The sequence below is a fragment of the Diceros bicornis genome, chromosome 1 (assembly GCF_020826845.1).
Source record: "Diceros bicornis minor isolate mBicDic1 chromosome 1, mDicBic1.mat.cur, whole genome shotgun sequence".
Classification (NCBI taxonomy): Eukaryota; Metazoa; Chordata; class Mammalia; order Perissodactyla; family Rhinocerotidae; genus Diceros; species Diceros bicornis.
The window spans coordinates 74,394,934-74,408,149 of NC_080740.1; the positions used below are offsets into that span (position 1 = coordinate 74,394,934).

Sequence of the window (13,216 nt, forward strand, 5' to 3'; positions counted from 1 at the left end):
CAGATTTTTGAAAAAAATGGAGTGTGGTTTTTTGATTTGTTAAGTTTGTTTTTTTAAATACACATCAAACACAAAGGGGAAAGAATTCCAAGCATTAAAAAAATAAAGGAGTCATATTCCTAAAGGGAGAAATTTTATGTTTTAGACTGTTGTTACTATGCTATACTACCAGCACCACTTATTATTATCATTCCCTCATTATGATTATTACTTGGACTTATTGTGCCTCTCACGGGCCAGGCATCAGGACAAGCTCATTACATGCGTTATGTTATCAAAGTCTCCCAACAACTGTATGGGTGAGTGCTAGTTCTTTCCCTATTTTACAGGTGAGAAAACCTGAGGCTTGGAGAGGAGATGAATTTTCCCAGGGCCACCAGTCAGTAACTGGTAGAAGCAGGTAGAACTGGTAAACCCTCTCCAGCTGACTCAAAGCTCGGGTTCTTGCAATGACATCATACTGCTGCTTTCGGTCGCAGCAAAGTTCTGACTCACGGAGCCTGGGGAGAGGAAGGTGAGCAAGGGAGGGCAGAGATTTCTGCTGGAGACAGTGTTGCCTTTAGTAGCATTGCCTGGATCAACGCTCATAGGGTGGGGACCCTCAGACTGAGGAGACCTGCACAGTGGGCCGCACAGCAAGACCCCGAGTTCTTCAAGCGAAAACGTGCAGAAACACAGGACACACATCTCTACTTACTGGCGTAGGGCGAGTTGGCAGCTGAGCCGTTGAGGAAGGTGGGGGAGCCACCCAAATTGGACATGGCGGCAGTGCCGTATCCGTTCATGCTCGTGGTGACGGAGTTATAGTTGGTCTGCTGGGGGGTGGTGCTCGGCACGTACCCATGTGGTGATACGCTACTTGAGTTGCGGGTGAAACCTGAGGGTGGGGGCAAAACCAGGGGTGAGGAGGGTGGTCCTGGAGGACGGATGGCAATACTGGAGGACTGGGGAAAGGAAGGTCTCTGTTTCTTGCCCCCTCGCCACATCCCAGAGGGAAGGGGTTGGGTGATTCATGTGCGTGGGTTGGTGGTGCTAGCTCTGTGATTAAAATGGGAAGCAAGCAAAAGACACATTTCTTAGAAGATCATAAATACTTAGCAGGGCCGTGAGAAGTGGCAATGCAGGGCCTATAAATTATTATTCTGGAGCAGAAATAAATCCAAATCTAAGAGATGTACCCTGGAGTTAACAGGTTCCTATTCCCCGGGTGAGGATGATGTGCTTTGGCCCCTCAGAACTTTAATTCCAACCCTCTTTGTGATCTGTCTTTCATGGTTTATGGTGAAAAGTCAAATGGAGAGGTGGCTACCTGCATGTATCCTTTCTAGCCCCCTACACCAGATTACCAGACGTGATAGCTAGAACCCAAATTCTACAATAGTATTTGATATACACAAATTAGGAATCTCCCCTTTTGAGAAAAAAAAAATTTTAAATAAAAATTGTTTTGTGCCAAATAAATGGGAAGAGGGTAGCCTGCAGTTGGGAAGGGGCAGGGAAATGGGGAGAGAGAAGAGCAGGCTTCTGACTCCTGACCCTGATTGGTGGCCTGCGACGCCTCAGAGACATTCACGGCCAGTTGTCCACTGAAGGAATTCACGCCCATCATTCCTGCGTGGACGGAGGTGTTAGTGAGGGCCGGGAGCTGGCTGTGGTTGCGGGGGACACTGTACAGGGCCTCTGCAATGTCAGCTGCTCTCTTCAGAATAATTTCCTGAAAAGTAAAAGGAATACCTGCTTTAGCTACCCCCAATCATGCTCCTAATAAAACCATTTTTTGATTGCTTACTACATGCCAGGCACAGTGCTCAGGGCTTTCCGTGGTTAACTGCATTAATTTCTGCAGGACTCTCAACCAACCTATGAGTTTAGTCTCATCATCATCAGGCCCATATAACAAATAGGGAACTGAGGCTCAGAGAAGCAAAGACCTCACTTAAAGACACTCACCTATCTAAGGACAGAGCTGGGCTGCATAACTCTGTCTGTTGATGCTGACTGCCCATTGTCTTAGCTGTCCCTTCATACTATCTCATAGTATATGACAGCACCACAGGGTTTCCCTTCTCCACCAAGAACACACAGGAACTCTGGGGTCACATAGACATAGAGGCTGTAACTCATCTCCCTGCTGAAGTTAAGGGGAGGTTGTATGACTACCTGTGTCCCCAAGTATTAGTGGGAATGTGTTCCCAGGACATTGACTCAAGTGACACAAAAGAGAGTGAATGATTTCTCAGATTCATAGTTTCCTGAGCAATCTGAATCATATGCATGAAGTTGCTCTATGAAGTAAAAGCAGACAATAATATTCAGGCCTCGTTATACTTTTTAGGAGAAGAAATTAAACCCCCTTTTTCCTCCGAAATTTGCTTAAAACCTGAGAGGAATAAAATAAAGCACCAGTAACTCTCTTCCTCAATTATGAAGCATATTCCCACAGAAGAATTTGTTTTAAATGGAGTACCTTTTCTCATACGGAAAATGATTCCATAGAAAAGGCAATAAAAGATTTACAAAAGAAGAGAGAAGTGAATAGCCTTGCAACATGTTATGTCTGAATGACTTATACTCTGAACTTGTGCAAGTGGCTTTTATCTTTTTCATACTTTTTCACTCCAATAAGGAACCCAAGATCTTCATTGAATGTGGAAGCCTGCACAGGTTGAACCCCAGTAAGCTTACCTGGTTGTTGTGTGGCATCCCATACAGCGCTTCCACCAGGTCTGCGGCCCTCTTGAGTATTACTTCCTGTCAAGAGAAAAGCAGATACAATCCTCTGAGTGAAGGCAGGTTGTCGTTATCTTTTCACATGATCACGTTCCAGTTCCCTCTGGCCATACTTTGCCAATGCCCTGCTTTAAAGGCAGTAGCTTGGGAAACCCCAGAATGGCGTTAAATCACCAATTTATCCCTGTTCACATACACACTTAATCGAGTCAAAAGGTGAGCATCATTGGTACGGCAAGATAAAATACATCACTCAATAGTCTGCCATAGGCACGATAAAGCACTCATACGTTTATTGCTGAATACAATTGCGAGGTCATTTACTAGATTACTACAATCGATGTCACTCAGTGCATGTTATGAATCCCTAAGATGTGTTTATTTTGCACTTAATTGCTTATTCCAGGAATCATGACCTTATCAGACAGGTCATTTTCGAGGGATTTCCAATCAATCTTCGGCTACTAGAAGCATGTAGCATTAAACTTCTTTTGTTTATCTCCCTTGTGTGGCAGAGCCATGATATAAGGGGGTGATGTAGTAAAGCCACACACTGAGGTAATGCACTGTTTGTCAGAGGCTCTTACAAAGGATTCTCCTGCCCCCAGAAGGGCCCTCTGCACCAATTTTTATGACTGGCAGAGTCTGCTTCTTTTATAGCAGTTCTTTGCTATTTCAGTATTGTTTGTCCTTTTCCTCATTCATTCTCATCCTAGATATATGCTCTGTGGTTCATTCCAGTTGAAGAAAAAATGTCTCTCTCTTTTCATTTAGGTGGGCTTCCATATTTAGCTTATGTGCTTGTTTCTAATAATGTAGGGCATTCTACAAAAGTGTGTGTGGTGGTAATTTTTTTTATCCTAACCAAAAGAAATCATTCCCTCTTCATTCTGCCCTAATTTTCTGCAGATTCATTTATACTGGAAAGTGAAAGGGAAAGTTACACTTGATACATGTAAAATGGAGGCTCATCAGAGAACCAAACATAAAGGCATGGTTTGATTATCAGAGGTGATTTGCAAGAAGATATATTTACAATTTTTTTCCTGTGGGTAAAGTTTCAAAAAGAATTTTAACTTTAAATGTTTTGCACAATAGATTTCTGCATGGAGAAGCAGTGCTGTTCAATTTTCATATACTGTAGACACTGATCAGAAAATAGGGATATAATTACATTCATTTTGCTGTCACCATAGCCTCTTCAAAAATCCTTGAACAACTCTTGAAATGACAAGCTTTTAGATACATATTAGCATTTTTCAATTTTAAATTCTCTATAATATAAGATAAAATAGTTGTCATATTGTAGTAACTACTTATGACATATATAATGTCCTAAATTCAAAAATGAGATAGAGGGGTTTTCAGTTCTCAATAAACATTTATGCTTGCCTTAAGCTGCTAGACCCCATCTATAAAACAGTTCAGTTATTTTCCATATAAGGAGTGAAAAGCATTATATAATCAATAGGGTTTGAATCAATATATCTGAAATAATTTCTTTATTTTTTTAATGCAAGCTACAAGATAATTTACCACTTTTTGTTTGCAGTATTGTCTGACCACAGCAGTTAATAATTTACTATGGTATGGGCACACTAAACCCAATCCCCAGATCAAATTCAGCTTGTGCTGCTTTCACTAAAACCTCATAGCTTTATCTGGCTCTTAGGAAAGATTAAAACAAAACAAGATCAAGTTAGTTTATTCACTAAGATTTGACTTCTCTGGGTCTATGTTCATTTATTTCTTCAAATAAATATTTATGCCAGTGTTGGGGCTTGGCAGAGAAGGTATTTTTCTTTCTTTCATTTTAGGGAAAAAAAAAAATACAAGTCTCCAGTTTGTCAAAAATCAAGACGAGGTGCAGTTAGAAACTGCACTTGCGAACTTCAATCCTGGAACACTATCATTGAGGACTTAGAGCAGTGCTTCTTATTTTAATTAATTTCACAGAACCAGGGAAGAGGGAAGTTCAAAATAAACTCCAAGATCTTTGAAGTTTTTGTAAATCTGAAAAAATTCCAACTCTCAGTGTATGCTATATATTTTAATCTCATATATTTTTGGTGATAAAGTTTTTCAATTACATAGTCCATATATACATAATATATAATTGTTTTTCTCTTTATTCAGTACTCAGAGTTATCATCATCATTTAATCCTTTGAAAATGAAACATGTGAATCTTGCTTTCTAAAGCTGCATCCTTCTTTGATCCACAAAGCTGGGGCATGCTTTTCCACTAGGCACATTGCCATAGGTGGGTCATCAGCCTAGTATGGCTTCAGACAAGCAGTCTTGAGGAGAGTGAACCTGGATTTCTTGTCCTGGAAGTGACTCCCTTAAATGATATCTCGCTCATTTTAGAACGTCCTTCATGGCAGTATCAACTTTGGGGTTTAAAGGAGAGCCCACATTTGGTTCAGCTTTGCCAATGTGATTCAGCTTCTATTAGTTATTTCTGCAAAGGGGAAGGAGAAAGGAAATTTCTGGGTCCTCTATGAGTTAGTGCAACAGACCTGGAAGGTGCTTGGATTTCGGTGACCAGAAAATTGCTCTCACCTCCATGTCATTACGCTCCCAGTGAACTAGCCCCCAAGCGTGTTTGTGTTGGGGATCTGATATATTGCCTTTCAATCAGAGCTGAGAGCCACTGAACACACAGACAGAACATGACGAGCAGGTCAGGAAAGCAATAAAGATTTTACAGAGCTGTCCAAGGTGCTAAATTTACTCAATAATGGGTTTGGCACCATAGTGTTAACCTCTCATTTACTACCAGTTTGAGGGACTAAATTGAAGTAGCTGACTTCATTTACCTTGAAATGTATATTTTATGACATTATGTAAGTAGATTGAAAGGGCACTGCAGTTTTAACAATTTAAAGGCTAAAGCATGTTTAAGATGAAACTTGAATATTTATTGTACATTGCACTTAAAGTATATAGAATGTTAAAATGCATTGATTAAATTTGTAAAAGGCATTATAAAAATGACAGGTAGTATAAAAGATGTATGCCTTTTAAAATCAAATTGATATTGTATGCTATCTCTTCTGTGGTCACAAGTGTAATTTTTTTGCAGTTTTATATGGTAATTTAAAAAATCTGTAATTTCACATTAGGAAATGATTGAGCCTGGGATGTTAAAAAACAGAAATTTCCCATAAGGGGAAGAGCTAGATGTTTCATATAATCTTTTGTCTCTGAAATTGTTCCTAAAGTCTTATTTTTTGTGGCATTAGGAAGGAGCAGAGTATAAGGATCCTTCCATTCTAATATGCAATTTTAATATTTCCAAAAAGAAAAAGCACTTGACTAGTACAAATATCTAATTTTTCAAGGCATTTATTTGTCAGGAGAGATTTTCTCTTCTTTTCATAATGTTTAAAAATGTCTCTCTGCTTGCAGTTTAAGACATGAGGGTAGAGATTAGACTCTTCAAAGATAATTAATCCTATCCTAGAATTAAAAAAAATATATCCTATTGGGGAATTAAGAAGACAAATACTAGTATCCTAAGTATTGAAAAGCCCTGGAGTCTCTTTACAGAGCTAATGCTTGTTCTCCAGTTTACATCCTGAGTCAGACTATTTTTCTTTCCATGGCCTTGAATTTCTTCTCTTTTAAAGAAACAGGAAATGTTTACTCCTTAAAAACAACAACTTTTTGCTGATCTATTTCCTCTCACAGTTAGTACCTGGCTTCACCTGTCTTGCTATGACTATTGGTTGATGACTCTGTGACTGGGGGTCTGCAAAGAAAAAAGGAGATAAGCTATATTAAATCTACTTAGTCTACAGAAATGCTGGGAGACTCGAGGACGAGTCAAGTTCCGAGAAACAGGTCAAGTGTAATTGTTATAGGTTTTACTTATGTTTTGGAACCTTTATAATAAAGATGCTGACTAGGTTACAAATACAGAGGAAAGATTCAGCTTTACATCCTAAGTTGCAGCCCAACCAATTAGCAAGTAATATTTTTGTATGTGTGTGTGAGGAAGAGTATAACCCTGAGCTAACATCTACTGCCAATCCTCCTCTTTTTGCTGAGGAAGATTGGCCCTGGGCTAACATCTGTGCCTATCTTCCTCTACTTTATATGGGATGCTGCCACAGCATGGCTTGACATGCGGTGCGTCAGTGCGCGCCCGGCATCCGAACCTGCGAATCCTGGGCCGCCGAAGCAGAGCACACGCACTTAACCGCACGCACTTAACCGCTATGCCACCGGGCCAGTCCTCAGTTAGCAAGTAATTTTTGAGCTTCTTGTCCCAGTAGTCACACACTGATATTACTCTCCAGCACCTTTCAAGGCACATTGTCTTCCCAGAATTAAGGTACAGCGTTCTATGGGGATTACAAAAGATTTTCCCCACCATCTGTTCGTACCCTCTTTATCCAATCTCCTCTCCCTACACATCTGAAGAGCTGCTCTCTATTCCGGTCTAGCTAGTCTTCTCTGGCCTAGAAGTAAAACACTGGGCTCTTTCCTATCTTCATACCTTCACTCCTTTTGCCTTCCCTTTATCGGGCATGCTGACTTCAATATGGGCCCATTTACAATGCCTTCCCATCCTCCAGAGCGTGGTAATGAAAGTGGTGGTGGTGGTGGTGGTATAGTAATGATAAAGTTAACTGTTGTTTTTTGAAAGTGGAACATTAACTCATTCAGTCTTCACAGAGAGCCTCTTAAGATACTGTCCATATCACCACTTGGCAGATGAGGAAACTAAGACTCAGAGAGGTCAGCCAACTTTCCCTAAGTTCACACAACTGACAACTGGCTGAGCGGGGAGTCAACCTCAGGCCTGTTAGACATGAGAGCCTGAGCTCTTGAGAATTACACTGTTCTATCAGAACTAATTCCGCTTTCACTGATACCCCAGCTCCTATTCTCTCTCATTCCTCTGAGAAATAGTGCTGACTATGCCACCCAGCACAGCACAGAAGTAGATGCTGTGGGGTCACTTTGCTCTGATCTTAAGTATGTTAGTCTTCACTCTCCACAACTAGACCATAGGCTCTTTGAGGCCATGGATATGTCTTAATCTCCTTCTCTAAGCCCCTAGTCCAATGTTTAGCAAACCACAGGCCTTGAGAAATTCTTGTTGAAGAGTTTATTTTAAGATAGTTACTGATTTTAAAAACTGCATGCTTAATTTATATGATGAAATGACAAAGTCATATATTTGGCATGGTTTATAAAAGCAGAAGACTTAAATTTGGTGTTCTATTTGGCTCCAGACTTTTTAATCCAATATATAAATTCCCAAAGGTCAAGTCTTGATCACTGGGGGGGATTTTTATGCCACTTTTTAAAAATTTTTGATGAATTCTCTCTTTCACTCCTGCTAGCTTGTGCTTACATTTTAATTTTGTGATTAATATAATGAATCATGTCAGGTACAGACATTATCTCAAGTTATAGGCTGCTAGCAACATGAGGTTGGTCTTGATGTACATCAGCCTTTTATTAACTGTACTCTCAGGCCGTTAGAAATACTTACGTATTTGCACACTTTGGGAACCAGGCATAACATGTCTGATATGCAGCCTTCCCTAATTCATCTTTCCTTCTGTTTCATGACAGTAAAATCTCTGAGGATTATTCACCTTCCAAGAGAATCTTCTCTTCAGTGTCTGATCTCAAATGTGTAGCAAATAAGCTCATATTCACTGGCCACATCTAGCCTTCCAGGGAGAAGGGGAAGGTTGTCTAACTGCCCAGTACTGAGCCCATTTATAAACCCAATTCAATGTAATTCAAACCCAGATGAGCAGAGCAGATAGTCTGAACTTACTTTCATTCAGAGCACATATAGACCAACGCATAAAGCCGGATGGATACCCATTTACCAGCACAACATTAATTTCAAGTTTCAGAATCAAATTTTGAGATTCTGGGAACTCTCTCATAAAATTAAGGCCCAGGGATGCTTCAGTAATTTGGGAGGACAATCTGTGCTCGGCTTTATGCTCCCTCAAGTGGGAAATAATGTTTTGCGGGATGTAGAAGGAAACAGAAGCTAAACTAGAAACATCAATTATCAAAGTCAAGTTGACATGGGTGATTCCTGGGAAAGAAGTACAATACTTTTCTCTCACTGCACATTTTCCTGACATGCATTTATCACCAATCTACTCTGCCTTATCAGGAGATTCAAGATGCAGTGGGTTCAAACAGCAACAAAATAAAATGAAGTGAAGCAGCAAAATCATTCCTGATTTAGGGGCGATAAGCATCTATCAAGGAAATCAGCACTGATTTCATTCACCTCCTCCCTCTGGAGTTTACTATAGGGTCCACATTTTGAAAAGTATATTCAGCTCACTAGCCTTTAAGTTCTAGTTCTTTCTCCACTTGCTTCTGAAAATCTGGGTGACACCACCAATTGGAAAGCTGGAAAGCTGAAAAATTGATTGAAAGTTTCTTGCAGCCCACTTCCCACATAGCTGGATGTACAAAGCAATAAATACTAGTTGTACTGAGAGGTATTTCTGTGGAGGGTAGTTTTATATCCCAACTTCTTTTGTGTTTATTTAGCCAAATGGAAAATTCCACAATGGTAGACTTTGCGTTCTAAAAAATCATATAATGAGGGCAGTGAGGGAAAGGGTAAAACAAACCAAAATAATACTTGAGCACTGTTTAGTTTCCAATCCTCTGAGACATTCCTCAAATTCTTCATTTTTCTGGTAATATGAACTTCTCGAAATAGAGCTTACCGCAGATCATTAGAAACCTTTAGTGTCACACTTTAAACACTCTTTATTCAGAAGCCCTATGACTGAGAAGAGTCACTTACATTTAGCATGGCTATAATTAAACATGTTTCTGTTGGAAGGGGCATTCTCATTATGGCTAAGGACCACTTTGGAGTAAATTGAAATGGAAAGGAGGAGCATAGATGAAGTGTAGGTAGCAAGTGGTTATTTCTAGGGAGGCATAAAATGCCAAATGTGTAACAATTACACTTTATAACCATGCATTCTAAAGACTTCATAGTATTTTATTATATAAGAAGCTTCAGCTGAAACTTACCAAATGTTCTAGCACACACTCATTGCCCATAGTCTTTAAAGAAAAATAAAATTCAAACCACATTCAAAATATGCAGAAATTTCCAGAACAGAGGAATTAAATATTTTGAAATGGCCTACCACTATTCATACAAGAGGCATCAAAAGCATTCTAGTCTAGTCCAAAGAAAATGCGGGGGGGACTTCCGAATTCCTCTAATTTTAAAGTTGATTTTATGTTCAGATTAGATGAGAACCCTCTTACTTCTCAAACATATTATTATGTATCACTGTACCACATGGCTGGAAACACACCAGAAAGCTTTGCCTTTGTTACCAACACAGTATAGAAGACTTCTGAATCACATGAAATTAAAGTAGGTTGTAAGCTACCACAGCTATATCAACGTAAGACATACTAACTTACATGATTGACTTTTACAGTGGAAAGAAAAAGGCTGTTTTCAAGCAGCTGTTATTGCCTCAATGGAAAAAAAAAAATCAATGAAAGTGAAATGAACAAGAGATTTTGTCTTGAGTTGCAGTTAATACCACTGAAGAGCTATGGATATTAAAAGGTCAACAAATAAATTAGCCAGAGTGTTATGGAATGAATGACTTGGCTTATAATTTTATTGAGTGAAAATTGTTCGCTGCCTATTAGACCAGGTAATTTTTATCTGGTGCCTCAATTACTGTTCCGTAAGCAATAATATAGTTGTAAGAGCTGTTGGTTCGATCGCATGACCTCTGAGAAGCTGGCTAGGACAGCTGACTTTACTATGATGGATAACTAAGCTTGGTCTCCATGAGGTGCCAAACCTCCCTTTCCTGCAAGGGGATCTCATAAAAGAAACATTACAGTTTGATTCATTTTACCAAAATGTTCGACTTTTCAAGTGTCAGCAGTTAAGTATAAATTGTGAAACCAGGTATTCTTGAGAAGAGTTATGACAATGGCTTTTCCCCCTCTTTTTGGTCTCCCGGCATTCTTTTCTAAATGGTGTCATGGTAATTGGTGAATGGCAGCGTGGGGTGCTTCCCGCCACAAATACAGTGAAAAATGGTGTCTGCACCCTTGTGAATATGACCTGCTTGGAGGTACAGAGCTGAACTTGGTAACCTCTAGCCGGCTCTTCTTATTCCAATTCATTGTACTGGTTTAAGACCATCGCTCTGGGTTAGGTCCTGCTGAGTGGCCTTGGAAATCGACTTTCTGATCAGGATAAAAGTCTCTGCTTAAAGAGAAGGCTAGGGACAGAGGTGCCTTTTTCAGGGGTAGATTGTAAAGTCAGCACATGAAACAAAAACTGCCTAGAGTCAAAATTACCCTTGAAAATCTTTTAAGTCGCCAAGGCTTTTAGAAACACAAAAGCCAAAAATTAACTACTTCTGTTTCTCTTTGCTTTTTGACTGTGGCTTCTCTTTCCCAAGGGCGAAGCAGAATAAATATCTAGTTTGAAAGTGAACAGACCACTGAGTAAACAAAGAGATTTACTGTCATATGCATGTATGTATATGTCTATGTGTGTGTGTTTGGTGTGTGTGTATACAAATGTATGTATATATTTATATTTTTGGACAAGCACGTATAGTTAGACTTGAGTAAGTGATATGTGCATGCTGGAACTATGTTGTACTTTAAGGATATCTAAGGGAGGCAAAAATACTTTTTGCTTTCGCTTCTTAAATTGTTAACATCATCAGTTATTATATGTACCTCCAGACGAACGATATCTGTAAATGATGATTCCCAAGGCTTTACAGATGGTCCTGAGTATAACTGCAATTAAAATCCATTGCCTCGAGACTGCTGGGGCTCGGTTCTTATTACTCCAATGCTTAATTGAAGTGTTCCTCAAGGCTGAAAATAGTGAACGAGGCTGAAGACCTCCTAGCGCCTCTGTTTCTAAGGGTTTCATTCTTTAAGAGGCGGATGTTGGATGGTCAGTGGGCAGAAATGAGTGAGTCCCTTGTTCCTCCTGTGACTTCTTCTTGAACTAATGAGTAATTATGTCCAGTGACCAGAGTGTGATATGAAGTAGGTTATACTTAGTTCCCCTCATCAAGAGCTCAGTGCTAAAAAAGAACTTGAAAGAGGTTCCAGAATTCAGCTTCTGGAGTAACTGTTATTACAAGTCCCTGTGACGATGACTCTGCAGCTAAGGAGAAGAAGAATTATCTCCCAGGTTTGTTTGTGTGTGTTTTTGATTCATGCTGCCACTGTCGCTTGGCTCAGCCATTTGTGAGCTAACTTCAGTCTACGCTTCCGCTCCCCCACCCTCACCAAGCTTGAGGATTTTTTAGGATTGGTTTGCAAAATCGCCTTTTTTCTTAAAATTCCTTTTCTCTTAATTTTAGGAGGTAGTGGTTAGGGATACTGGCTCTGGAGTCCCGTAGAGTTGGCTCAAATCCCTGCTCTGCCACATATTAGCATTGTAAACGCACGCCTCGATTTCCTCATCTGTAAAGCAGGGTTAATGCTCACATCTGGCTCAGTAGACGTATAGTTAGTGCTTATTGAGCAATAACCAGCAATAATATTGATAAGCCTCACTTATTTTCCAGAGAACTTTGGTAAATTATATGCATTCTTAGAGTCAATGTGTATTATGTACTTTGAGTGCTGTTTGAGATGTAATCCCATTTGCAAAATACTATGAAAGATTCTGAACGGGCTAATGGTGAGGAAGTCCGGTGAGGTAGAAAACCTTCATTCACCAGCTGCGTAAGCTTGAACAGGTTACTTGTCCTCTCTGTGCCTCAGTTTCCTTATCTTTAAAATGGGCATGATACAATAATGAGAAACAGAATAACTTACTGCAAAATAAGTCAGTTAAAAACAAATAAATAATCTAAAGAAGTGAGAATTATAACTTTTGTGGGGGTCATGGGTTTTTTTTTAATGAAGTTACAATCTCCTTCCTTGGAAAAATATGTGCATGCATGTGTGTGTGCATATTCATAACACACACACACACAAACATACCTGATTCTATACACAATTTCAGGGGTGCACAGATCTAGGCTAAACTCCCCTGGTAAAAGAAGCATAAGCAGTAGGGAACACCAAGCTTCTAAACTGAGCATATTATCAAAACAGGGAAGTGGAATTTGCCTGTAAATTTTCTGCCAGATATAGGGGAGAGAGGAGGGAAATGTCCTGCATTCCATAGTTTGTGTTTTGATGAGAGAATGCAGAGACAAAATGTTGCTTGGGATCCAACTCAAGCATGCTTTCTCTGCGAGTTGAATATACTATATGATTTGCTTTTGTTTCTGTATTTTTGTTTGAGTAGAGTGACTTTAGTTCCTGGATATAATGTGAATAGTTTCCTCAAATTAAAAATAATAAGTGAATGAATAAGATGAGAGAGTGGCCGGTGTCACACTGTGGAACATAAAGATGTAGGGTTTTTCTTTATCCTTTTCTGAAACCCTTAGTCATCCCCTTTTTCTGCT

At 39.6% G+C, this 13,216-nt stretch overlaps 1 protein-coding gene across 1 annotated transcript in view; it reads right to left on the reverse strand.

Annotated features, from left to right (window-relative positions):
* Positions 1-13,216, reverse strand: part of EBF1 (EBF transcription factor 1) — a 386,380-nt gene that overhangs the window by 14,784 nt on the left and 358,380 nt on the right. Inside the window, exons 12-14 of the mRNA XM_058544975.1 lie at positions 2,686-2,751; positions 1,537-1,714; positions 698-877 (exon numbers count right to left, since the gene is read on the reverse strand). Coding sequence (XP_058400958.1) covers positions 698-877; positions 1,537-1,714; positions 2,686-2,751 — 424 coding nt within the window. The remainder of the gene's footprint in view (positions 1-697; positions 878-1,536; positions 1,715-2,685; positions 2,752-13,216) is intronic.